This window comes from Engystomops pustulosus, chromosome 4, assembly GCF_040894005.1.
Source record: "Engystomops pustulosus chromosome 4, aEngPut4.maternal, whole genome shotgun sequence".
In the NCBI taxonomy this organism is placed as follows: domain Eukaryota; kingdom Metazoa; phylum Chordata; class Amphibia; order Anura; family Leptodactylidae; genus Engystomops; species Engystomops pustulosus.
In genome coordinates, this window is record NC_092414.1 from 140,430,025 (window position 1) to 140,457,784 (window position 27,760).

The following is a 27,760-nucleotide window of genomic DNA, read 5'->3' on the forward strand; positions in this document are numbered from 1 at the left end:
AGGACTGAAAAGAGGCAGCAAAGCTTTTGAAGACACAAAGATATAGAAAATTTCAAGTGTGCTTTTTATTTCATATTACAAGGTTTTACACTTTTGGTTCAAATCTAAAACTTGTGTAAAAATAAAACAAAATAGAAGTGAGGCGATGCAAAGATAATGTCCGCATTGATAGTTAATCTCTCCCAATTTTAAGTTCTAGTGGAATATTTAGAACATCTGCATTCAATTAAAAAAAAAACATACAGGGGAGGAGGAATGCTGTTAGACCATATAAAACTGAACAGAACCAATGTACGATTTTGTTCATGCTGTTATTTAATGGAAGACAATAAGACTACACTGACCAGCTTCTTAAGTTTCAGATTTTAAATTAGATACAATTTAAATAATCTAAAGTCTATAAACAACCACAGTAAATTATAACAGTTTGTAAATCTGTCAAACTCTTGGTATTGTAAATATTGGGCATCCTCCATACTGCATGTTTTGGGAATATGTCCATATAATCATGGTGTTCCAGCGTTGACATGAAATAACTGCTAGTGAATTACACCAGCACCCCCTTTAGTGTAAACATAAGCCTATGCCCCATGTAGGAATTTTTTTTTTTTTTTTTTTTACTCCATGACTTTTCTTGCATGACTATACATTCCATATTGAGAGGTACATTAATGTGGGCCAGACAGGTGAAAGAGTAGAACAGTATGTCTAACTGCATTTTTATAAAAATTAGCAGGCAGGTAGATGCCCAAAATAAACCGTTAAAAATAACAGACACTTTGGAAAAATTTTGGCCATCATCAGGCCACCCATACTTGGCACGATGGCTAACTGCATTCTAATCTATCCCTTCCCATTTTAATCTATTGACATAAAGAGCCCCATTCAGTCTTTAGCCATTTATAAAAGGGAAGGAGGGGGGGGGGGGGGAAATAAAATAAAAAAAAAATTCCATTCCAATCCCAGCCCTGCTATTTTTCTTTCAGAGACTGCATTTATCGGGATTTTTGTCAAGCAGTGTCTTCAGATGTCACAGGTGAATTCCAACAGACCATTTTACATGTTGTTTAACTCATGAAGTGTTTGGTCCAACATTTGATGCATATTTAAGTTTTCTTCCTTTGCATGTGCCACTTTTTCTAAAGTAAAAAAACAAAAAACGTATGAAGATACAATATTTTATAGTCCTGAAAAACATGTTAGGAAATAGACCAGATAAGTATAAATACAAGTCTATGCACTCTTACATGCTTTATTAAAACAACCCCATTCATTTGCATGGATATAACAATTAGTATTAAAAAAAAAAAAAAAAAAACCTCATAGCATGGGTGGTAAGACGGCGAGCTCAGCTTTTAGCAAAGTACAAGTTGTCTTTTTGACAATTGATTTATCAAGGCATTCAAATATACTTTGAATAATTAGGGGTGTATTATATTACATAATAAGGTTAAGAACCCTTTATACCAATAGTTGTATAAGGGTAGATAAAACTGCACATACCACGGGTACACCAAGACATATGCTAACTTGCCTTTCAATACAATGGAATGGGGTACAAACCGTTACACAAAAAACAAAACATTTAATAGACATAAATCTACCTGCAAACATAAGTAATGTTATATGGGTTAGTAATTTCAGGTCACTTTAGATCAAATCATATCTTCACCACTGCAGTATTACAGCTTGTATCTTTTTTGTGCTTAAAAAGTTCAGCAACTACAGATACTTTGCCTTATTAATCTTCTATAGATCTACAACAAGAGCTACATTCAGAATTCTGAAGGTTGTTATGGGAATCATTTAAAATTTTCTCCATAACAAATATTTTATACACTTACTGCCCACATACCAAGCAGAATGTGGACTGCATCTATAGAACTCTTTATGCAGACTGTAAAAATATGTTCTGAAAAGGTAAGTATATGTTTTAGAGCAAACCAGCAAGGGGATTTCTGATGCCCTACTAAAAAGGCAACTGGTCATGAGGAATAAGGTCCACAATCCATCACCAACCTGTTTTGTAGGATGTGACATTCACAATGATTTCCAATCAATTCAGCATGACACAGAAAAAGAACTTTGAACACTGTATGCAAATGACCAAATGAGTCACAGGGGCAGATAAGAGTAGGCAAGCCAGAAGAAATCAGGCCAGTGTTAATGAGGATGTACCAGTCCCATGGGACATTAGGCTAAATTTATATTTGGCTTTAGGGCTGTAAAAATAAAGAACTTATACTTGGCTTCTCTCCTCTCTCCAAAATTAGCACCGCCGATCTCCCTTTTTATAAAGAGGACGGCAGTGATGTCAAACACAGTCGTACACTTTCCACAGTCAGAAACTACTGCTGTAGCAGCCTTATCACTGCCAGCATCTGTAAGGAAACAAGGGGGCGAAGTGATGGCAGGGTAGCAGCTGAACAGAGAGTGTGGAGCATATAAACTTTTTTTTTATTCCTTGACATCCCTTTTGATGCAATTTATTCCAGGAGATTCAGTATTATTGTCCAGGATAACGGTCTGGTGGTGGTTTATGGGCTTAAATCCTCATGGCAAGTTCCCTTTAACATGGAAAAAGAGAAGCAGAGTTGTGTCCAGTTAGGAATATTTCTTAATAAAAATGGACCAAAATAACGATGACCTATCCTTGTGGGTCACAAGTGTTTTTGTCCCGATTATCCTGTCATATAGATTTAGAAACTTTATACGTTCATTATCGTTAAATGAATTTCCACCTGATAACTGTGGAAAAATACATGCAGAACAAGTCATTTTCACACCATACTATTAATGTTATAGTTTATATGCAAGTATTGGATTATGCATGGTTAAAACACAAGCAAACCATAGATTTCATACAATACCTTGTCTAGATAGAACGTACATGCTTACCACATAGTCAAGTGTGTGACACGTCATCACAAGGTGGAGCTCCATTAAACCTCCCTCCATACGTAGATAACAGTATACACCAATCACATATGCAGTAGACACATAACGGACCCTTTTGAATATTAAATCAATTCTTCTACACCATTTATGGTATCAAAAAGTACCTATGTTTGTGCACAAACTTGACAAAAAAAAAAACCCTCTGATCTCAGTACTATGGCTTAAGATAAGTGGAGCACACTCATGCAAAAGAATTCTGACATTAGGTGAATTTTCTATTCATCCAGAGAAAAGTTGAATGGTTTTCCCAGAACTTTTTTTTTTTTTTTTTTTTTTTTTTTTTACACACAAGTACTTTGGCACATATCATATAGGACACATTTTATGTAATTTCAGCAATTAACATCAGCACAGTTTCTACGGGCTGCACACTTATCATCTCTGTGCCTGGCAGTTTACATGAATAGCTATACACAACAGAGCCTCTTCACAAAAAGAATTGGGCTGAATCTTATTCAAAGATACAGCTGTTAAGAAGCCAAGTCCCACCTTCCTTCCATCTCTCAGCTGGCAACTCAGTGTGATATAGGACAATTACACCCACTCCCATCTCACAGCAGACAGTGCAGTGAGATACAGCTCAATCACACATCCTTCAATCTCAGAGCAGACAGCTCAGTATGGTACAGTTCAGTTTACCAAAATATATACACATATACCCATGTCCCCTTTAAAATAGAATTTCTTTCTGGGCTTAATGGCACACGATATACCTTAAAGGAAATCTACCACCAGGATGAAGGATTGTTAACCAAGCATGCTGGTGTGTGCCCTTCTTTTAGCTTCTAAAGCCCTTGTTAAAAAAAAAAAAAAAAAAGTTTTAAAAGTTCTTCAAATGAGCCTGAGGGGCTCCAGGCTCCATAGATGTCAATGGAGCCTAGAGCCCCTCGGGCTCATATGCATAATTTATAAAACTTTTTTTTTTTTTTATAAGAACAAGGGCTTAAGAAGCTAAAAGAATGGATGCTGGCAGTGGGGGCACACACCAGCATGTAAGTGTGCTTGGTTTACAATCCTTCATCCTGGTGGTAGTGGTTTAATAATAGACAAAGAAAGAAAACCATTAAGATTTTGTGAACCTATGCGACAGAGCTGTAGAAGAGAGGCACTTTATATGAAGTCCCATTAAGACAGCAGAGAGAAGTGACACCATTTGTTTCTGTACATTCTCTTCTGCAACTGAGCAAAAAAGTAGCACTACACGAGCACAACTTCTTTGTACCATGTGTGATCCAGAAACTACAGATCACTATACAGTTAACGTTTGCCAAAATCTAGAACAAACCTCGACATCAGTGGAAAGGATTGAGGAAATGGATATGATGATTTTAACATGTTTGGGTGCATGCATGACTGTATGTGTACATTTCTATATTCACCTACGCAAAATGATCACATTCATTAGATGGTTGCGTAAGCCTTGTATAAAACACATATAGAGAGACGTCCTAGAAGTGTCAAAAGTAGAGATTTGCAGTTTTATTAAAGGTTCATTCAAGGCATTCAATAAATAATGCAGAAAAGCAAAGAGAAAATACACAGTGGGTCTTTTATTTTACAGAGTGTCTGTACAGCAGAAAAGTGACTGGAGGAATACTACAGAAAGATGGATTTAACAGTTCCCAGAAGAGACTAGAATAATAGGATAGCAGAGAAAGGTGTATCCAGCCCAGGTAGGATAGAGGTGACCATAGGAAGCAGAACACTTTATCTGTATGGAAAGGGAAAAGAAAAGACAGATTGAAAAAATAATAAGCCTTTATACACCTTGGTTCACATTCAGCAATTCTAACATAATCTAGCCAAAAGTGGAGGATCCACATCTCGCTGAACTGCGCTGTGTGAACCAGGCTTGAAAAGCATTTGCAGAGCAGAGACAAGCAAGATCGAGCTTTTAGTGAAAAGAAAACCAGGTTAATAGGTTAATTTGGCCATTTGCAAGTTGCTTTAGGACCATGTCTGCAGATTATCTTTGTGCCTTAGCCATCAACATAACATTCACTTTTTTTTTTTTAATATTCTCTGAAAATTCTCTGGATTGTCTAAATTGTCCATTTCCATACTCCTGTGTACAGGTCACCTCTGAGGCCTGCGATTGGCTGCAGTGGTGAGCAATCTCTCTAAGGAAGCCCTATATGTAAGGGAATGGTTTCATAGCTTTCCTGTTTTAAACCAGATTTACCAGTAACAAGTCTCATCCACCAGCAATCTGGGTCACAAAAAAGGCACAACAGACATGGAACAAAATTCTTATGTCTATGGCCGCTCTGCTAATACCAGAAAGAAGTTCTTGGAGAAAGTTTTAATCACTGTAGTTAATCACTTTTAGTTCCTGATAATCTCATTGCCTAACCCATCATCCATAGTTCACTGTACTTTGCCCTTTTTAAGATGGAGCCTGATCAAGTCCAGAGTAGCAAACTAGCCGTAGACATTACATGCGCGTTCATTGGTCAGTAATAGAGAGATTAACTATGGTAAATGCTTATCAAGATTGTGGCTTTCTGAAGGGCATTGACAGCCATAGTGTCAAATAGTAACCTACAAACGCCATACTGGCCACAAGTCAAATGGCTGGGGAACGTTTTTAGGAAGTAAAATTGGAACTGCTGCAACCCCCACCAAACCCAAGTATGAAAGGACCCCCAGCCCTAGCTGCTGTGACACAGCAAAGCCCTGGGCCAGGTGCACTAGTGGTCATAAACACTGAATCAATGGAATGGAGCAAGTTGGAAACGCTGTTAGAGAATTACTGATGGAATGGGGAGTGGCGTTGTCCTGGGGGAGATTTATCAGAAGATATAAAACTGTTGTAGTTGCCCATGGAAAGATGAGTTCTGATTGGTTGCAATGGGCAACCAGAACAGTTCAGCTCTCTGACTCTTTAGCTCCCCAAGTATTCCCATGTTATAGGCTTCCTTTAAGGGGCTTAGGTCATTCCTTGGTGATTATGGGTAACACAACACCCAGTATTCCACCACAGAAGTAGGAAGCAGAAAGGTTTGTCTATAGACTACCTGTACCTGACATCTATGAATGTGGCACCAGCAGAACTGCAGAGTGACCATGTTTTGCGGCCTTGCGTTGGGAAAGATTTGTAAAATGTGTAAGATAATTATCATCAAGGCAAATCACATGTCACTGTTCAGAAATGCATGCATTTTGGTCTGATGCGTTTTCAGTGCATTTCAAAATCCAAGCCAATCACACGGGCAAAAATATAAAAAAATAAAAAGCAAGATAATCTTATGCTGCGTCAGATTTCTAAGGCTGCATTCACACACTCAGTTTTTCATATGCAGTTTTTGAAGCCAAAAGCAAGTTGGATGATAATGGGTTAGAACATTATCATTGAGGCAAGCTGTTCCTATTCATTTTTCACTCCATTCCTGGTTTGGACATCAAAAACTGCATCTGAAAAACTGAACGTGCGAATGCAGCCATAGGCATCTAAAGCTGGATAATAAGGATGCCGTCACACGGTGCGTTCTTGGTGTCTTTTTAAATGCACTGAAAATGAATGAGTTATTGCATGTTTACCATTTGTTTGGCTGGTTTGAATCCATTTTTCTATTGTGAACATGTAAGCAGCTGTGAAGATGTTAATACAGGATTCAAACCAGCCTAACATGGTAAACATGCGTTTTTAGTGCTTTTAAAACTAACCAAGAACGTGTGACAGCACCCTAAAGCAGTTAAAGACTGTCTATTCTAACTAATCTCCAATTAGGTGGTTTAATTTACCTCAGTAAATTGGGCCAAAATTCTGGCACACACCTCTTTATTGTAGGGCAGAATTCTGTAGTAAACAGATTGATGAATCTGCACTAACCTTAGGCCTCATACAAACGTGTGTGTGCGGCCATGTTTGCAGACCTTTTCAGCTGTTGGACATCCGTGAGGAGATGATGGGTGATCGCTCTCTCCGGTGTCAATTAAAAATGCCTGGAATAGGACCTGTTCTATATTTTGTGCCGTGGCCTTCCAGCGCGTTCCTGGTGCCTCACTTCGTGACAATGTACAATAGAAGGCTATGAAGTTAGTGCCTATGGCTCAAAGCCGTGTGCATGAGTTCTTATGATTTTAATGGACCGATGCTCATCATGTGTGTTCAAATCATTGTACATTCAGAGCATAGATATCAATCAGGTATACATCAGCTTTGATCAGGTCTACAGCCAGTGTGGTCTACTGCAAAGTAAGATTGGGAGGTGGAGGGGTTGGATGAGAAGCAACTACTTATTATGGATGCTTTAGTGAAATATCAAAGTTAGGTGGGCCTTCTGCACATGTGAAAACTATTTTCATTTAACTTGTGTGTAATGACCCAGAGGGCCACCACCAATTCATGTTCGTGTCAGCGGATGTAGGTAGGTGTAGTCACAGATTTCCAAAAGCACACTTGTCATTGTGCACTGTACTCAACTGGAGGATGGAGAAGATCTCTCAGCAGCTCATCTTCAACAGATTATAAGGATCAGGCAGTTGAAATCCAACTTCCCAATCCTTAGTTCCCTTAACCACGTGTGCGAACCAAGTGCTCGAACAATCTTTTGTCATGGACCTCAAACGCCAATGGCACACAGGCCACAGATCCATGTTCATGTGCAGGTAGGGTTATTGACTATGGCTAGCTTTAGAAAGGGTACGTTTGCATTTATATAACTGAAAAATACAAAAAAAACTCCCAACACTGTCAATGCAGAAGACTATATAGAAAGTCTCCACAAGAGAAGAAGGTAAAGCTACCTCCTGTTCACAAGTTACGTGACAGGTGCCTGGTAAAGGTTCCAGAAATGAGATGACAATTGATCAGGTAAAGCGGCTAGTGACATGAGTAGTGCCGACACTCCACTAACCTCTAGGAGACTGCTGAAAATGGTGGTACATCCTTAAAACTATCATAGATAAATTAAAAAGCAGCACCCCTGTTTAAACTGATTCATAAGAGGGACATGGCATAACTAGTCTTGATCGAATGAATGGAGTGCAGTGGTCGGTTGCTCATCATTTACATATGCCATTGATAGGCCATAGGTTAAATGCCTGTTTTTAAAGAGACCTGCTGTACAATATTACCTTATTCAAAAAGCCTAAGGCTAAGGCCTAAAAGCCTAAGGCTAAGGCCTAAAATGCAATACTAGTAGAAGTCTCTCCACCTTTTCGTGTAGATTGCCTTCAGCTAGTTAAGCTTAGCACATCAGGAATCCAACCAATGGGCATTTCTAGGCTCATTTGGGTGTAACATTGCTGCCTAGCAATAGCACATCTGAAAGCCATACACTAGGCCTGTATATGTTTAGATCAAATTGGGGATCTACATGCTCTGTCTGAAAATGAACTTAAGTGAGTAGAGTATCATTAAGACCAACTAACAAAAGCCAAGCCAAATATCCTTTACCACTAATACAAAATAGTATACTGGCATTAGTGGAAGGGTATAGTAGACACGTTCTTGGTTTAGGAGCCGCAGAAACATTCTCAAAATGAACACAAAGTAATTTTTTTTCTGCGTTTTAACTGTTTCCTTGCACATTGTGGCTTTTTAATGGAGTTTTCAAAAAAGATGTAATATTACACACATGCATTTTCTATAGTGTTTTCCCCTCTGTCAAAATCCTCAAGTTTCCTTAATAGATAACAATTCCTAACGCGAGAATAACACCTTAGAAAATGCCAAAAAAAAAAAAAAAAAAAAGCCACTAAAACACCACAAAAAGCCACAAATGAAAAGCACATTGTATGAATTGCATTTTAAAACAAAAAGAAAATGTGTCATTTTTTCCAATAAAGGATTGAGTGTTAAACCAGCCTAAAGGAAATTTCAATGGCATGTATATTAGAGAAATTAGTTTTTATGTCTGGAAGAGAAAGAAAATAAGCGGCATACAATGGCTCCACCCAACTTCGATAGTATGTTAGAGCTAAAGAGGCACAAGCTACTGTAGAGTTAAGCATGAAGAAAAATTCTATTTAGCAGAGTGTAGTCAAGATGAGCAAGTGCAGCCAAGCTCCTATTTACTTGTCAAGGAGCAGAGATGCAGTACTCCTGCACAGCCACTATACTCAGAATGGAGCCTTCTGCTTCCAGCAACATCCAGCTGCTGGAACAGTGGTTCAGTTTAGGTAAAACATGTAGATGATCATATACTGATCATCTACCTGTAAACACATTCTCAATAAAAATTAAAGGGAATGTTCAGAAATTCCCTTTAACTTTCTAAAGCATTTACAAATACTCATATGATATATAAATGTGCAGATAGATCACAATAAATAGTAATCAAATTTGGACATTTATGTATGCATGTATACACCTGATCTATGACTAAGTGGATGTATTCCAATATGTGGACTGCAAATAATGAGCCGGAAACTGTTATTGAGACATCCAAATATTGTCAAAATTTATGTGCTTAAAGGGTTTGGTTACTTTACATAATTTTTTTTGGTGGGTCAGGATATTAGATAATTTACCAACATATAATTCATCAAAAGTCCTGAACAGCTTTCTTGATATGTAAAGTGAAACCTCCTCTATTACCTCATCAGTCCAACAATCCTGAACATAAAATGGCTGCAGATGGAGGTTCATGTAATCTTATCTGTTCATGAACAAATGCCCTGCAAGGACCTTAATCTTACATTCATGCTGTCAAAAGGTCCTGGTAGGGCGATTCTACATGGACAGTTAGAGATTGCATGACCCTCCATTTACAGCCATTGTATGGACAGGAATGTCTGACAGAAGAGGAAAAAGATGGGAGGGTTCACTTTACATATGAAAGTGGTGCAGAACTTTTAATAGATATAGATCAGTAAATTGCCTAATATCCTGCCCATCACACATTACAAAAACATGAGGTAAAGTGGCCAACTGCTTTAAATAGAATATAGTTTTGTAAATCCTAAGGTATAGGTTGTGCCAAAATAAGATTATGTTGTGTACATGTACATACACAGTGCTAGTTTTTCACAGTGCCTTTAACAATTTTATTTTGCATTAAGAGGAGCCATTGATGCTGGTTTTAAAATTATTTATGCAAATTTGCCATGTTCTATATTAGTGTGCAGTGATGAGGCTTTTATATAAAGAAGCAAAACAAATAATGGTAAAAAGCAAAGTTTACCTCTGTTTAACACTGGCATTCAACAAACTGAAGAATGTATGTGGTCTCAAAAGAAAAATTCTTATTTTCCATTATGGATTATGCAAACTTAAATCATGTGGATTTCATCACTTTTTTAACCACAGTCCCTCAGATTAAGTTACACCATAAGTTTTCATCTAATAAGATGCCAGTAGTTTAAACAGAGGTAAAAAAGTAAGCAAGAGAAAGACAGAAATGAGCAAAATTAAATAAAAAAAAATAAGTGTGAGGGTAGGACGTGAGTTTTATTAAGCGAGCAGAGGGAGTAAGAACATATGCGAAGAAAACATAGAAAGGGAAATTTACATTGAAGTCATGTCATTGAGAGCGTGATCCAGTTCTTCACTGATGGCTTTGTACTTCAGTTTCTGGGCATACAGTTCATCTGCTCAGAGTGAAGGTTTGAGAGAGATTGAAGGGAAAAGACAAGGGGGTAGGGAAAAAACAAAACACACACAACAAGAAATTGCAGAGGAAGGAGATTGGAAAGGGAAAAAAAAAGCCCAAGGCAGGAAAGATGAATGCAGGTGTGGTGAGAAGGGACCATAGAGATGAGGTAAAGCGAGGAAGGAGTCCAGTGTTCGGAATCACAATCCAGGGACAGGATGAAGAAGCAGACAGCGTGGAGAAGAACCCGGCATGGAAAAACAAATTATAAACAAAGAAAAAAAAAAAAAGAAGAGACAGATTAGCAGAAGAAAAGGGCAATGCTACCAAGGATACTTTGATTGGCCAAGGAAAACTGTGTTTACATATTTATGTTCCCATCTATACATATTGCTACAGAAATGTAGATTTCCAAAATCACGCTCCCTTCCAAAGAAATGTCTTTTTCTTTTAAAGAAAGAAAACTCATACCTTCTAAGTCATCAATGGACTTTTCCAACTTGGCTACTGTCCTCTCTGCAAACTCAGCACGTGTCTCAGCCTGAAGGACAACAGAAAAGGTAAGTCTCCAACTAGTTTAACCAACCTCCTAGCTGCGGAATGAATTGTGAAAAACAAAGCAGCAGAACTTACCTCCTTCAGTTTGTCTGTAAGAACCTTGATTTCCTCCTCATATTTGTCCTCTTTCTGGGAGTACTGTAAGCAGAAACCAAGCACAGTTTAAAACACCAACAAAGATTTTATCCGTAGTGTCACCCTAAGAAAGGGGAAAAGGTTCTAAGGTCAGAACAGTAACTATGGAGAACTAAGAGCCATGTAGTACACTGTTTAATGCTAAATACCGCTTAGTGCAGACAAGGAAATAAAATAGCAAAAGGCCAAAACTGAATTATACTTGAAATAAAATGGTCAGTAGTCAATGTTACGAATGGAGGGTTCTTGTTCGGTGTTCATGGTGCAGCTTTTTAGATCACACAGAAGCAAAACCAGAAAACGGATGTTCTCTTTATTCTGCATTTGTGAGGAGCCTACATACACTTTGCTTAATCATTTGCATCTCTGGCTTCTCCAAACAAAATGTTTTTACAGGGTTGGGATACATTAAGAACTTAGAAGGAGGGAGGGGTTAAATCCTTGCCAATGACATGGTTTGCCATTTAACACAGCAGTTACGTCAGTGATAGGATAGCAAAGTTGCTTTATTTGGGAGTCTATTTGGCTGACAGCCTTAAGGCTACATGCAGATGTAAAAGGGTCATATATGCAACAGCCTTGAGAAAGAAATAGGGTCTTGTGTCAGCCACAAGAAAACCCATTACACGGTCTTCTACTGCAAATTTTCTGCACCCAATCCTCAACAAGTGCATGTACCGTTGAAGTTCACAGCAGCACTCTGTCAGAACATGTTGCCATCCTACCTTTTCTGCCTGGGCCTCCAGAGATTTCAGGTTGTTGGTGACAGTTTTCAATTCCTCCTCAAGTTCGGCACATTTGCTATTTGCATGAGTAAGGTGAAAGATAGCGGGGGGGAAAAAGAAAAAAAAAAAAAAAAAAAGGAAGGAGGAGATTGAAAGGAGAGAATAGAATGAAAAACCAAACCGCATCAGGAGAATTACAGAGCTAATGAAAACGAAAAAAAGCTGTGCCACAATGTAAAAGATGTACATAATAAGTCAACTGCTTCAAAAAAAAAACAAAAAAAACTTAAAACATAAATGGCTACTATGACACAATGAATGGCCATAATTTTATTCAGTCTTATTTTTTTGGTCACCTCTACATACAAAATAACATCTTTTACATGTGGACAATAGAACTTTTTCTCATCTTGAGAGCCACAAACCATAAAACAAACAAATAAATGGGTTACAGGCAGGGGGGACACTGCAGTGAGAGAAAAGTCTGGAAAATGCTGCTTTAGGCAAGCAAGGAGGAGTTCTGAAGGCCAGCAGCTTAAGATAAAGGAGAGGGCCCAGACTGGCAGCAGTACCTTCTCCTCTGCAGCTAGTAACGTTTTCAACGTTTGGTCCATTATTCTCAGCTGTTCATCAAGCTGTCGGCAGCGACTATTAGTGAGTGCATGAAATAAGGAAGGGGCGCACAAGCCATTCACAATATGTGGAGCATGCAAAGAAAAACACATTGTTACAAGTGATAGAGGGCTAATGAATACAAAGAACATCTGCTAAAGCTAGTTCTTGTGTGTGCTCAGCAGTCCTGAAGTATGCTTGACGTTATCTGTAATGAGTCATGTACCTACTAATCCAAAGTTACAACCCCAGAGCTGCACTTCATACAGCAGGCTTTAGAATAGCTTGATCTGTCTATACAGATCTGTATTAAAGGAAATTGCTACTGTTGACAGGTTTCTAATGCAAGAAAAACCACATATCCTCTCTAAATTAATGGTATAAGTTCAAAGGAGGTCCAAAAGTAAAACTGGGCTTAGAGGAGTGCCTGGAAAAAGACCTTAAAACTTTTCAAAACTACAGGCAGAGTTTGGAAAAAGAAAATTAAATATAGGTTGTTTTAAAAAAAACAGTTCTTGTGGCATTCATCTGATCTCCCTGGACCCACTCCACACACACACTAAAATGTGCTGGAAAAGCCACAGACAGAAGTTAGTCTGCCAGCACAGGAAAAACCAAGAGTAGCCCTATAAAAGGCAAAATCATCGTACAAATGATAGGGAATAAAAGACTTCATTTCTAGTTTTTCAAGACAGATAACGCCAACTTTGAGGGTATTCAGGCTGCCCAAAAACATGCACAATGCATTCACAGGGCAAATGATTATGGGATGCATTTCAAGGTTTATATTAAGTGCAAGGCGATGTAAACATGCATATTGTGGGCAAAGGCACTTACCTCTCTGAGAGCTCAGCACGTTCCTCTGCACGTTCCAGGTCACCCTCAATGATCACCAATTTACGGGCAACCTATGATGCAAAGGGACCAAATAGAGAACAGTTTTCAATAGGAATTTGTTGCAAAAGCCAAAATCTTTTAGAATAAAACATTGAATAGTCATTGATGGATTTCAGTCACCATCATAATTGAACATTTAATGGAACACTAAATAGGCTAGACAGTGGCTAGTAGTAGTAAGGCCACTTGCAAATTGTTCTATTATGTGCATTAAATATATTTACCAAACATGGGCACTCATGTATCTTGTGATAGGCGTCCTAAAAGTCCATTATTAATCCACCCATCATCCAGTATTAGCAGAGCCCCATATGTTACCGTTTGAAGGTCTCCTAGGCAGGACTGATCCTCTACCTTTTAAAATTTACATGTTTAACCAAAGTTTTTGTGCCCTCACCTCTTCATATTTGCGGTCAGCCTCCTCAGCAATGTGCTTGGCTTCCTTCAGCTGGATCTCTTGCAACTCCATCTTCTCTTCATCCTTCAGGGCTCTGTTTTCAATGACCTTCATACCTCTGAGATACAAATGGACACCCATGAGTGAACAAAAATTGCACAGCAGAGTAAACAACAATAGTCTATTATATTGTGGCATGTCACTTTTTACCAAGGCCAAATGCTGAAAACAATGCAGTGTCCCAGCCAGGAACAGAATTTGTTGTTTACCAAGTTAACAATATTTAAACAGCCAATTCTTTCTCCTATGTAGAGTGCTGAATTGTTTTCAGGTTTTATTGGCCTTTTGAACCAAAAGTATTGGTTATGTTAAAATTTTGCCCCTTAAAGAGGACCTGTCACCCATAACACAGGCACTAGCGCTACCCCATTTTTAGCAGTGAGAAACTGCTAGCATTATCAAAACCCTCCAATAAAGCTAGCAGGCACTGCGGCGAAGTACAATAGGAATGCCGGAGCGTGCTCAAAGTGGTCCGGCGTATTCATGAGGGGGCAGGATTAGGAGGTCATGACTGCCGCATCAAGCCCGGCAGTGAATGCCGGCCTATGGAGTGCGTGGGGCGGTCCGGGGAAGAGGCAGCGCCTTGGACCATCCCCTCATGAATATGCTTTAAGCGCAGTCCAGAGTTCCTTCGCTGCAGTGTCTGCTAGCTTTATCTAAGGGTTCCGATAAAGCTAGCAGTTTATCACTGCTAAAAATGGGCTAGAGCTAGGAGCTGCTTAAGTCAGTAAGCAGCTCCTAGTACCTGTTTTATGGGTGACAGGTCCTCTTTATTTTGTGGAGATTTAGCAGGTCCTCTACTCAGATGGTTGGCCAGTCCCACCAACAGGCTGATTAAGCATGGTCATAGACAATAGGTATAAGGTGCCTAAAATGGTTAAAGAATATGCAATCAAGTTTTCCAGGGTGGAAAAAAGGGAAACTATACCTCCTGTGCAAAAGTCTCGAAAATGATAACTAGGTTGACAATAGTCAGAATACAACAAAAAGACCAAAAAAAAAAATCAGTAGATATTTCCCCAAACTCACCTCTCACTCTCATCTGCAGCCTTCTCAGCTTCCTCCAGTTTCTGAAGGGCTGTGGCCAAACGCTCCTGAGCACGATCCAACTCTTCCTCTACTAGCTGGATGCGTCTGTTCAATGAGGCTACATCTCCTTCAGCCTAGGTGATCAGAAGAAAAAGAATACAGTCAGGATACAATAAGTGCCACCCACACAGAGAGGGACAAAGTGCTTTAACATGGATGTTGGTTCGTTGTTTTTACATCACCCCCCTTCCCCGATTAAAATCTCCTAAACATAAGTACATACAAAGATCAACTTCTACATATGCAGAGCTAAAAAGTCATTAAATGGCACTCAATATTGAAGATGAAGAAGAGCATTTACTTCTACAACACTGTAAAATTAAATTTGAAAACAAACCAAACAAACTTAAAAAATACTTCGATCTGTGACCCTGACCTTCATCAGTTTACGCAGCATCCTATCTCAACACTGTGCCGCCATACAACACTCTTAGTCTCACTACTACTTATAACTTCCTCCATTTACAAGGGTAAGCCGTAAACTGATAAAGGCCTGCGACACAGACCAAAACATTTTTTTTACTTGGTTTGGATTGCTTAGGAATTTTATTTTACAGTGATCTGTCGTAACAAGAATAGCTCTTTTTAACTTGCGCACCCTTATTTTGCAAGAAAAGAAGTCGGAGGTACGTGTATTTCACCAATCTATAGAACTAAAGCCCCCCCCCCCCCATTTTTAAAAAAATACATACACTCAATATCTCAACAGGTTTTTAACAGGATGAAGACTTCTAGCCCATTTAGCAAGCTATACCAAAATCTGGATAGCTTTTCTCTAATGTTGAGCTCAAGCATCAAACTTTCTTTCTATAATAATCTATTAAGAGCAGTCAAGAGCTACAATATCATTCATATAATATGGACCTGTGGTAATATTTTAAATATTTGATATTTAGAAATAAAATGTGAAGACTTCTGACCTATAGGTTGAGCATTTTTCATCTAGGTGGTGCTCAAAGGTGCCATCAGTTAGTCTTTATCTGAATATCTCCGTGCACATGATATACAAGGGTGTATGCTGAAAAGTAAATGTAGGATGTGGTTACACACCTCTAAACTTAGATCCAAACACTTTGTAACTTCCTCTTTTGAGCAGATCTGTGGCTTGTAACTGTTCATACAGTAGACTGGGGCAGCAGCATGTCAGAATAACCCTGTAATAGCTATTAAGTCTATGCACATAGCAATAACCCATAACCAGCTGTCAATCATGAGGGTTGTGGCATTCCTGCCATACATACAGAATAAAGCCACCATACCTCACCATTGAGGTTGATGAAGTGTTTGCTAAGCAAAGGGGAACTCGCCCTACAAAACTATGTGTACGCAATTAACCCCTTCTATACAAAACCAGGTTTCTCGCCATTACACATGGATTTGTCAATGCGTTGGGTAATGACTTCCTTAAGGGACAAGTAGCACTAAAGAGAATGTACTATATAAAGTTACCACAGTTCAATGTGCAAGTTCTGCTAAAACTGACACAAAATAAGACATTATTATAAAAGAGTTTATGTAAAAATGATATACATTAGTGGTTACTCCAATCCATAGATCTTGCAAAAATCATCCACCCAAAAAATTGTAGCGTTAACAGAGCCCATGATGATTTTGCCCTATATATTACACACAACAGAACTTCCAGCCCTAGGCCACATTGCCGGAATTAGGAAATTAGCAGGCATTTGTCTACTTGCCAGGCAGACCTAACAGGATTTCTAGTAATAGCAGGGCGCTGTCACATCAAGCTCCAGTGTATTACAGCCCATCCTCAACCAGTCTGCTCTACAGGTTTTATAGTAACGTGCTGCAAAAGCGCAACCAGGGAGTATGACATTATAACTGCACTCATAAGGAGATGAGGAAAAGACCCGATGTAGGACAAACTGTCAAGATGTGTGCTAAAACTACGCCCTTTAGCTATGGGAAATTATTTCATGCTCATAGGTGTTTAAGGGTTAAAAAAGGAAGTCACTAAATAGCAGAGGTAACACAGTGGCTAAATATTTGCATGTCACTGATTATAAGTCACAGTGTAAAGTGTTAACTATTTCCTGACAAGGTCATAGGAATTGCGCTGTATTATCAGACTTATTTTATAAGTAGGAGCTGCACCCTTATAAGGAATGAGGAGCGAAGGCCCAGTGCACTTCACCCTGACATGCAGGATAGTTGTAAGGGCAACTACGTATCAATATTGAACAATGTAACTTCCTTCAAAGTAATTCAAAAGTGAAGAATGTGCTTGAGAGAAATGAACTGCAAAGTGGAGTTTCCTGTTGTGTCACTGGAGTATGTGCGGCCTCAGTAGGGAAGGACACATCAATATAGTCAGTGACAGGGCAAGGCTGGCCGTATAGCCTTATAAGGAAAGGAAAATTCTAAGAAACTCCCCGCAGAACAGATCTTGCATAGCTACTCGACGTATGATATAGGCCCTTATAGTAGACATGCAAGGCTCAGTAGTGTCAGAATATCTTCCACTTACAATCACACAGAATGAAATACAGGCCAGAAAACATGCCACCATCAATGGACAAAGGGTAACGGCAACTATGTCCTATGGTCAATACAGAGAGAAGAGCAGCAGCTGCAGGGTATAGACCTGACTACAGAGCTAGTGGTGTCCTAGAAGAACTGGCCACATACCACCACAGTGTGGACCCTCCTGACCTCCAGTCCAATATTCAAAGATACAGCAGAACCTGGTGAAAAAGTATTGTAGAGGACATATTCACCACGGAGGGGTGCTGCCCAATCTTTGGCTATCGCTATGTATCAAGAGGATGGAGAAGTGACTTTTCAAAGAATCACACGGGTGACAGCAGCAGATTTATCTATATAAAGAATATCTATCTAGAGCAGAGGTAGACCCTCCCAGCACCACACCCCAGGTAGATGTGGCAGGTAAGGGGTTAAGGGCAGCCCAGATGAGCCCTGCTGCATGCCTGACATTCTCCAGTCACCCACCATCCCCTCCCCAGCTGCCTGGAAACCAGCTGCCCTGGAGGCTCACTACCAACACACAACACAGACTGCAAGCTCTTGGGACCAGCTGCATTCAGTTAACCGTTTAGGTTCTAATGACGGATACATTAGTAGGGGGGGGCGGGTGTCTACCCCATTCCCCCTATAAAAGTGATGAGGGCCCCCTAATATCTCACTCTTCCCGCTCTGGAGAGGGTGACTATAAGTGTCATGTCGGAGATCTTACGGCTTCCCGGAGCTTCTTCTCCACGTCCCGCTCCCTCTGCAGCCGCTCTGCCCGCTCCTCTGCCGCATCCGCTTGGTCCTGCAGGCTCTTGATTTTCCTCCTCACGGCCTCCAGAGAAGTCATGCCGGCCATTGGTCCTGCTCTCACGTCTCCCTCTCCTCAGCTGAGACAACTTACTTCCGGCTACTTGCCAATCTCTCCTGCTTACACCCTGTGAGGAGCCGGCTTCGCCCCCTGTAATTCTCGCCCCGCGCTCTCTGTGACTTGCTCAGTGAGCACACAGGAAGTCTCCTCCTTACATAGGCTCCAACCCTCCAATTAACCCTATCATTAGCGGAGGACAGCGGCGGGGTGCGCTGCAGGTCACTAGCTCTCTATGGGCACCGGGGGCACCCACCTGTGACACCACGTATGTAATATAGGGGTCTAATACTAATAAGCCCCTAACCAGGAAATAACAGCTCAAGCATTCCGAGTACAGCAGAGGACATGCCGCCACCTAGTGGTAGTCTGGACACATGGCGCGCTGCTCCACAGGTAACACAATTCAAATGGAAACAAACTCCACCACCCAAAAATGGGATATTAAAAATTCGTCTTCTTAGGATGTGGTCCTCACAGAGAAAAGAGCCAGTATAGAAATTAAATGGTGAAACTGAAAAAGTGTCACAAAAACCAATTACAGACTTCCTACATAAATATAATGTACATGGCTTAATATATAAAGTAAGTGAGACTATCCATGACTGAAAATCTATTCATACACGTGAATAGAACTGTCCCTGTGATGATGTAAGGTTTTCTGCAAACACCATTTAGACAGGATAATCACACAATCACGGGATCAAAGTACTGCATGGCATCACAGATTCTAGGTTGGTTATAATGGGAATGTGTGTCAAAATTTGGTGAAAATCTTACATGATTTTACTTTAAAGAGAACCTGTCACCAGGTTTTACCCCATTAAACTGCTAGCACCCCCAGCTAGGGTATGACATCTCCTTTCCAGAAATCCCTCTGTTATGTGAAATCTGAACCCTATAAAAAAAACTCCCCAAAGTTAGGCAAATAAAACTCTTCTCACCTCATTTTCAAATGAGATGAGTTAAGTTTAGTGGTTGCAGGAGTCGCTTTACCAACCCAGATCTGTTCTATAGCACCTTGCAATAGGCTTTTTGTGTCATAGTAAAGATGAGGATCACCTTTCCGATCAGGCTCATGACTTTGTCAGATTTAGAACCAGAGATATAGACAGCTAAAGACCTAGCTGGAAATGCAAGCTACAGATAGAGATCCAGTTCCCTAACTGTCTGTTTCCAGTTCCGTAGCTCAGAACAATAGGATTCTCATCTTTAAGATGATACAAAAAGCGTGTTTCTAGGTATTATAGAACCAAAGATAGGGGCTTCTGAAGTGACACTACCCCTGCAACCACTAAACTTAGGTCATAGGTAAATTGATGACATTTTACATAAAAGAGGGAATTCTGGGGTGGACATTTCATACTGTACTAAGGGACTAGTAGTATCGGTGGTAAAAACTTGTGATAGGTTCCATTTACAACTATTTGTACATGAGCGAATTTGGTCTGACAAAGAAATTCTACATGGCTGTGGAATTTACCAGATGGAATGTAGAATTGCTGAACACAGTTCAGTTTAGCAGTGTACGTTTTGCTGGCAAATCCCACAGAAACTACTTTTTCAGACCTAAATCATTCATGTACAAACAGCCTAAGAGTGAAGACACACGTGGCGTTTTTAGGCTGTTTTTGGGACGTTTTTAGTTTAAAAAATCGCATGCGTTTTTTGAAACCGCATGTGTTTTTGATTAGTGTGAATTAAGATAATTGGTCAAACCTGTCAAAAACGCATGCGTTTTTTAACACATGCGTTTTTTACTATCTGAAACGAAACGAAAAACGGCCCCAAAACGGCCTAAAAACGCCACGTGTGTCTTCACCCTGAGGGCGTGTTCACACGTTCCACTATCGTCACGTTCATAACGCGACGCTAGCGCACAGTGAGCGGGGCTCGGGCCGATCGCATATGCGTTTCCCGGGAAACGCATGCGATTAATAACCCGATCGCATGCGTTTCTCTGGAAACGCATATGCGATCGCACCAAACTCCCCCCCTGTGCGCTAGCGTTGCGTTATGAACGCGGCGCTAGCGTAACGTGTGAACGCGCCCTCAGGCTGGTGCCGCACGCACCGATTTGTCTGCGTTTGAAAACGCAAACAAAGCCGCACCCACCGGGGTGGGCTGCTGCCCGATCACATCGGCGTTTCTATGGAAACGCCTGCGATCGGGAATGAGCCGCCGGTGTTTTGCGTTAATTTAATGCAAAACACCAGCGGCTCGTTCCCGATTGCAGGCGTTTCCATAGAAACGCCGATGTGATCGGGCAGCAGCCCACCCCGGTGGGTGTGGCTGTGTCTGCGTTTGTGTTTTCAAACGCAACAGCGGTGACACATATGGCGTTTACAGGCTGTTTTTGGGCCGTTTTTAGTTAGTGCGTTTTCAGTTCGTAAAAAATGCATGCGTTCAAAAAACTCATGCGTTTTTGACCAGATTGAATTAAGATAATTGGTCAAACTTGTCAAAAACGCATGCGTTTTTTAACCCATGCATTTTTTACGATCTAAAAACGGCCCAAAAACAGCCTAAAACCGCCATGTGTGTCACCACCCTAAGGGTGAAGACACACATGGCGTTTTTGGGCCGTTTTTACTAAGTGCGTTTTCAGATCGTTAAAAACGCATGCGTTAAAAAACGCATGCGTTTTTTGAAAACGCATGCGTTTTTGTCCGTTTTTCATTGCGCAATTTCGGAAAAACGGACAAAAACGCATGCGTTTTAAAAAAACGCACGCGTTTTTAAAAAACGGATGCGTTTTTTAACGCATGCGTTTTTAACGATCTGAAAACGCACTTAGTAAAAACGGCCCAAAAACGCCATGTGTGTCTTCACCCTAAGGATGATGCCACACATGGTGTTTTTAAGCATTTTTTAAGCATTTTCAGTCCCATAAACTCATGCATTTTTGACAACGCATCCATTTTTGATTGTTTTTGTCCTTTTTTTTTCCAATTATCTTAATAGACAAACAGGTTGTAAGCAGCCAAATGCATGGTAAATGGCCAAAAATGGATGCGTTTTTAAACAGACTGAAAACGCATGCTTAAAAAAGGACCAAAAACGCCATGTGTGGCATCACCCTTTAGGACCGCTTCCTGAAAACCAAACCATTTTTCCCAAACTACTGTCATTAGAAGTTTAGAGAGCAGGTAGAAAGGATGCACCTGTAAGTGGGCCACAGGAACATGCTGGGGTAAATTTCTCAAGGCTTGTTCTGTGGTCTCAACCCCCCAGCATTCTTCATACTAAGTTACTGGGGCAGGTTATCACAATTCTATGCCAGGTAGGGCCTTGCATAAAATTATCTGGCTGCAAGGTCGAGCTCTGGATACACCAGGAGGCCGGAGCCTCTTGTTATATCTGGCATGACTGGATAAATTCTACCCAAAGTATACTAGTTGATGGGAACAAGGCATGTTTATAGCATTAGGGTATGGTCACACATACCACTAGTGCAGAGTTAACAAACGCAGAGCTAGAGTATGACGTAGGTTTCAGCCAGATTAGGTATGTGTTTCCATGGAAACGCATGCGATTGATAACCAGAACCTGGTGTCTTGCATTAAGACAACATAAGACACCGGGTTCTGGTGACCGATTGCGTTTCCATATAAACGAATACGCGATCGGGCTGAAGCACGCCCCCGCACCCTAGCGGAATGTGTGACCGTACCCTTAGTGTTATCAGCAAACTAGCCCTGTGTAGGACTGGGTGGTTTTATACTCTAATATTATTTCCTGATATAGACACTGGAAAGAAAGAAATACTGGAAAGGCAGCATTTGGACTGGACAAAATAAGCTCTATGACACAAGCTCTACTTTTATACACACAGAGACAGACGGAAGGAGCTAAAGAGAAGTATATGTTAGGCTACATGCACACTGCCGTTGCCCGCTGCACCGTAGCACGGCGGGCACACGGCAGGGCGCGGGGAGAGGAGGAGGGGAAGAGCGCTGCTCACCCCCGCCCTCTCCATAGGGATAAATGGCACACGGCGCCGTATTACGGGAAAAGATAGGACATGTCCTATCTTTTCCCCAAGTACGGAGCGGTACGGTGCCACACGTGTAGGGCGCCGTGAGCCCATATAAGTGTATGGGGGACGTATATCGGCCGTATATATACGTCCCCATACATTTTAGAACCAAACCTTTAGGGAGTATTCACATGTGGCATTTGCAATGCCCTTTTACCATGTGTTAGGAAAGTGTTTTTCTTAACTGCTGGAAGTGTAAACAGCTCTGAAAATATTAACACAGTTGGCTTGTTTTAATTCGTTTCACAGCTGCCTGCACTTCTAGAAATGAAGATTAACAGATTCAAACCAGCCAAACGCATGGTAAACATTCACAAATGCATGTATTTTCAGTTTAAAAATGGTCCAAGAACGCCGTGTGACAGCACCCTAAGCATCAGAAAAAAAACTATGAACTATCCCCCTAACCTGCCAACTCCACCCCCCTTGCATCTGCTATGTGTGTGCTTTCTTGTTTCTTTTATTCCACTTGTGATCTATCTTAAACTATAAGTAACAATTAGCCTGGCTCTGTACAAAACAATTTCCTACAATAGAGTTGTATCGTATAGTACTAATCTGTATCCATTGCACAGCAATTCAGAAGATGAAGAAAGTCCTAGAAGGATTAAAGTAAAGTATGTTTTTAATCTTCTACCTTCTTCATCTTCTGCTTCTGTTATGATCCTACACGTTAGGACTCAGTTATACGTTTGTCAAATAATATACTGAAGACTTTTAACTGCAAGGGCACCCCACACATTGAATAGGCCGCTGTACAATTGTCATATACGACAAAATACAATATGACTTTGTTGATCCCCAGGGAGGAAATTAATTTGTACCAATGGTCCTGGCTAGTTGCAGCACTGTGGGTAGGATCTAAACAGGTTTCTCTTTTTTGTTGCAACAAATTGATGAATTATTACCAATTTTGCTAAACAGCCCAACCGCAATAGAAACCTGATGGAAAAAATCCAATGAAAAATCCTATGCCATAAAGCAAAATTTAAAGCTCTATGCAATATTGTATATTTCCAGTAGAGGGTGCTAGTTACTATCTTATTACAATGTCCTACCACACATGTAGACAGACATAAGAAACTGTTGAAGTAAACATATGTTTTCTATTGACTGTCATCTGTCATTGACGGGTAGTACACACTCGTATACACGATGGGAACTGCTGCCAGAGACAGAGGATAATCTGGAGTACTAGATTGTCTGTCTGCCAGTTTCTACTTAATCTAAGTAGAATACACTGCCATATTAGGCTGTGAGACCTACAACATCAAAAGAGGGAAATTTAATAAAACCGATCTTGGTTGCCCATAGCAAAAACTTCTTTTAGTTTTTAGAGTACTATGAATAATGAAAGCTGTGCTGTGAGCCAAACCCAGAAGTGAAGATTACAGAAAGATAAAGAAAAGATCTGTACACTCCTGGTTTTGGCTCACAATAACTAATGCCAAATATTGATAAAATAACTAAGGTGTGAACTGACCCTTGATATATTCCTGCTTTCACTTTGAAGTATCAGGATCAGTTTTCATCTCAGTTATTAAATCAGTTTTAAGCCTCAGTCATTGTGAGCCAAAAAACAGATGTGGAGACGACATAGAGACCAGGTATAATGGTAAGCTTTGTGTCTTTTCGGTGTCATTGAACACTCCTGGATCTGAACAGTATAATAGACTCATCTCTGCTTATCCATGGTACTTTCCTCCAAAACACAGAAAAGTAGAAAATGTCATTTGGTCTGGAGCTACAATGATAAAATATACAAATATACAGTCCCGACTTACATACAAATTAGACTTAAAAGCAAACCTAAAGAACATATTTTGTATGTAACACGGGGACTGCCTGTATATATGTTCATAGTAATGTATAGCTCAATATATAAAAGATATTTAAACTCGTAGTACAGGCCTCTTGCATAGATATTAAAAAATAGTTGAAAATATAAAATAAAGTCCTTTACTGTAGAATTATATGCACATGGATTGTTTGGGTGCCAGCTCTCCATCCTTACCTTTCAGGTAACAGCCTGGCAGAGAGTACAGTATGTCTGTAATGGAATATTCATCTAGCTTTAGGCTTTCCTGTTATTAACCAATTCATTAAGACAAGTCGCTACAAGTGTTTTTATTGTGTCATATAAACACCGATAACTATTCCTACTATAAACTTCCAAATGAAATCTGCTCCCACTGCCTGGATTGTTCCTAGAGAGGATTTCTAAATAGTCGACATACTTTTCCTTATAAGGAATATCTGTCTGGAATCCATATGCAGTCTAGTGCTCGCCACAATACAGAATGTTCCATTGTATCACTGACTTATACACCGCTCACATTACACCTCAGCAGCTGGGTAGATACTGGCATCTTGCTTTTATAGTTAGTTTGAAAGCCTTACGCTAACTTCTTTTAAAATGAATGTTTTTCATTCACACCCCTGCTCCTGTTTTATATATCTATAGAAGGGTACATGAATAGATCAAGTGCATTGTCATTATGTTTTACTTATAGAGAACATGGAATATACCCGCTAATATTATGCCATTGTGAGCTATGCTAAATGACAACTGTTTACTAAAATACATATATATATATGTGTGTGTGTGTGTGAACAACGCTATAGAGATACATAGATGCATAAATAGACATACATAAATACATCAATATAGATGGAAAATTATTTAAAAATATATATTCTTTAGGTATGTTTTTATGTGTTTGTAAATCTATATATCAAAGTTATATATGTGTCAATATATGTATATTATATATGTGGTTTTTTGTTAATTATATAGTATATCTATGTGTCAATTATTTAGAGTACGTGTAATATTATATACATATATATAAATATATACCCACACAAAGTTAAGATCAGTGAGAACCTAGTTACAGTGGAGGGGCCTTGTGCATGCAGGGATTGTATAGTGTAAGACCCACCCCTGCACAGTTATTTCACATTTGACAGGGAGCAGACAGCTGAGGCACAGAGTCTTGAGTGTATACCATATAAAGCTTGGAGTTATATATAAACCAAGTGTATTCCTATCTCTGCACTCTGCAGGGACAGCAAGTATCATCTTCCTCCTTCCTTTACAGTAAGGACTAGATTTCTCCTTGGCAGATGTATCACAGTGTGAAAGAAAGAGGTCACTGCAAAATTTATATGACTGTTCTCATCTCTGTGACTTCATCAGCCAACAATAGGTGGACATCACCAAGCTGTAAATGTCCAGGTGCATAAGCCACCAATATATATTTTATGTGACACATGCCACACCACCCACACTTCAGACTGTACAGATAGGAACAGCTGAGGCCATAGAAAGCTGAAGATAGCTCTCCCAGATTGCTATTGCACACATTTAGCAGTTTATGGCTTCTTTATGGGACACTTAAGAAGTAGGCTGGTTACCTGAAACTCCTAGTACTAGGAATCATGGAACCTGGAATAGTTGGGTTTCCAAAAGAAAAGTGATCTGATATATTTTAGAACTGAATCAAGTTTAGATAATTAATATTTACAGGATGTCATTATGGCAACTCTTAATCCTCCATTATATACAGAATAGGTTATCTTTTTGTGCCTATATTATGTAACTTTGTATACATTGTATTACTGCTACTAAATGCTTACCACACGGTAGTTAATTAATTAATAACTTGTTTACTAATAGTAACAAATATTTATACAGTAAAACCTCTCCTTAGTAAGAAGACCACTTATTTTCAAGGCCAAGTCCTATACAATGGCAAAGAAAAATGTAAATTATCATCTCAAAGAGGTTTGACTGTATGCATATTTAATTAATCATACACACACATTTCACACATAATCATATAGTGGCTTATTTTTAAAATTAATACTATTCTTAAGTGAATAGGGCTGAGCTGCAATTCCACTCACAGCCTACAGAAAAGAGTGGCGCTGTTTCTGGAAATAAAAACGTAGTAATCTATCTAATTCAAGACAAGCCATGTACATCTCTCTGTATATTCAGAGTGTACTATGAAAATTCTATATAAACTCTAACATCCAGTGCTCTTTTGTGATACATGCAAATTATTAAGAGCAAGATTATCTGAATGGAGCAAGTGCAAAGCTAGTGTCATGGCAGAAATGGGTTTGGGGCATTGTTCAACCTCAACTTACGTCAGTGGCCTTCTTCTCAGCAAGTTCCAACTTCTCTTGGGCATCCTTCAGGGCTTCAGAATATTTGTCCAACTCATCTTCAGTACCTTTTAGTTTCTTCTGCAGTGCTACAAGTTCATCCTCCAGCTGAGATAGCGTTGTACAGGTACCATAGGGGTGGTAGAGGCAGTGACAAGGGGCAATAGGGTGTGGTAGCAGGCAACAGAGGTGCAGAGGGATAGGACAGGACAGGTACCATAGGGAGAGAGAGAGAAAGAGAGAGAGAATATAGTTAGACAGGTTGACCTTGACGCAGCCTTATACCTTAGTAGCCTTCTCCTCTGCAGTTAGGAGGCTCTCTTCAGCCAGATGAAGGTCATCCAAAATCTTATCCCTCAAATCCTCAGTCTCCCGCAGCTGCTTTTCCAGTTGGGTAATCTCATCTTCTAACTAAGTGATTTCATGAAAATAGAAGATATATGTCTATAGCATACACATTTATGCTATGCCAAACTATATAGCATAACTTTATATATAACATATAATCTGATCAAATGTGATGATGAAATGCTTATTCACTGAGGTGGATGACAGATTACCATGTATAGTAATGACAGTACAAACATCTTCGTATCATCTCACCTCTGTGGATAAGCCTTTCCTTATGGTATAACTAGCAGTATATTCACACTTTTCTCATGACAGGAAGAATGAAACCACTATTTGGGACTGATGGGCATCTAACAGTTAACTACATTCAGCTATACTGGGAAATTGCCAGTTTCAGCATCCCAGGAAGGGGAAACATTCCTTCCATTACTTTTATACTAACAATGTACAATCTAAGAGTTTGGGCCATATAGATGTGATTTCTTCCCCAGTCCTATGAATGAACTATGTATTAATTATGCCTAAACAGAAGCTCTTGAGGGCTACAGGCAGGACAAGGGTGGCATGAGATGTCCTCAATTGGCACTGCCATGGGAAGTAGAGTAAGGGTTTCCAAGCAGACCTGTTTGCTCTTGTCCTCTGCTCCCTTCTTGTCGGCTTCAGCCTGTTCTGCTCTGTCCAAGGCATTCTCCTTGTCGAGCTTGAGCATCTGCATCTTCTTCTTGATGGCGTCCATGGCTGGTGTTTGGTTTGGGGGTAGTCACACAGAGAACGGGACAGAGAACAGAACCTGGGAGGATGCAGAGAGAGGTTCAGCTCCTTCTTAGTCTGAGCCCTGGGCTGGAGTGCAAACTCTCAGCTGTTCCAGCCTCA

The 27,760-nt window shown here is 40.0% G+C and overlaps 1 protein-coding gene across 15 annotated transcripts; it reads right to left on the bottom strand.

The window, feature by feature from the left end:
• Window positions 1–563: 563 nt before the first annotated feature.
• Window positions 564–27,760, bottom strand: TPM1 (tropomyosin 1). 15 transcript variants are annotated; one of them, XM_072147775.1, is made up of 10 exons: window positions 27,510–27,758; window positions 26,822–26,947; window positions 26,519–26,644; window positions 14,910–15,043; window positions 13,821–13,938; window positions 13,364–13,434; window positions 11,915–11,990; window positions 11,130–11,192; window positions 10,968–11,037; window positions 564–1,139 (listed from the first exon to the last, which is right to left on the bottom strand). In XM_072147775.1, the coding sequence occupies exons 1-10, from the start codon at window positions 27,621–27,623 to the stop codon at window positions 1,057–1,059; spliced, it is 981 nt and encodes a 326-aa protein (XP_072003876.1). In that variant the 5' UTR covers window positions 27,624–27,758; the 3' UTR covers window positions 564–1,056. The 15 variants fall into 15 exon arrangements, with proteins under 15 accessions (XP_072003876.1, XP_072003871.1, XP_072003868.1 ...); XM_072147769.1 differs by lacking the exons at window positions 564–1,139; window positions 11,915–11,990; window positions 26,519–26,644 and adding exons at window positions 4,489–4,669; window positions 10,416–10,494; window positions 12,487–12,562 and having other exon boundaries at window positions 27,510–27,759; XM_072147765.1 differs by lacking the exons at window positions 564–1,139; window positions 11,915–11,990; window positions 26,822–26,947 and adding exons at window positions 4,489–4,669; window positions 10,416–10,494; window positions 12,487–12,562 and having other exon boundaries at window positions 27,510–27,757.

Bases quoted from the DNA above. Each gene is read 5' to 3' on its own strand.
- TPM1 (XM_072147775.1), bottom strand. From the start codon at position 27,623: ATGGACGCCATCAAGAAGAAGATGCAGATGCTCAAGCTCGACAAGGAG. The intron at 26,948-27,509 runs GTCTGCTTGGAA...GAAATCACTTAG, and splicing joins CAGAGGACAAGAGCAAACAG to TTAGAAGATGAGATTACCCA. The intron at 13,435-13,820 runs GTGAGGGCACAA...TTTGCATCATAG, and splicing joins CTGACCGCAAATATGAAGAG to GTTGCCCGTAAATTGGTGAT.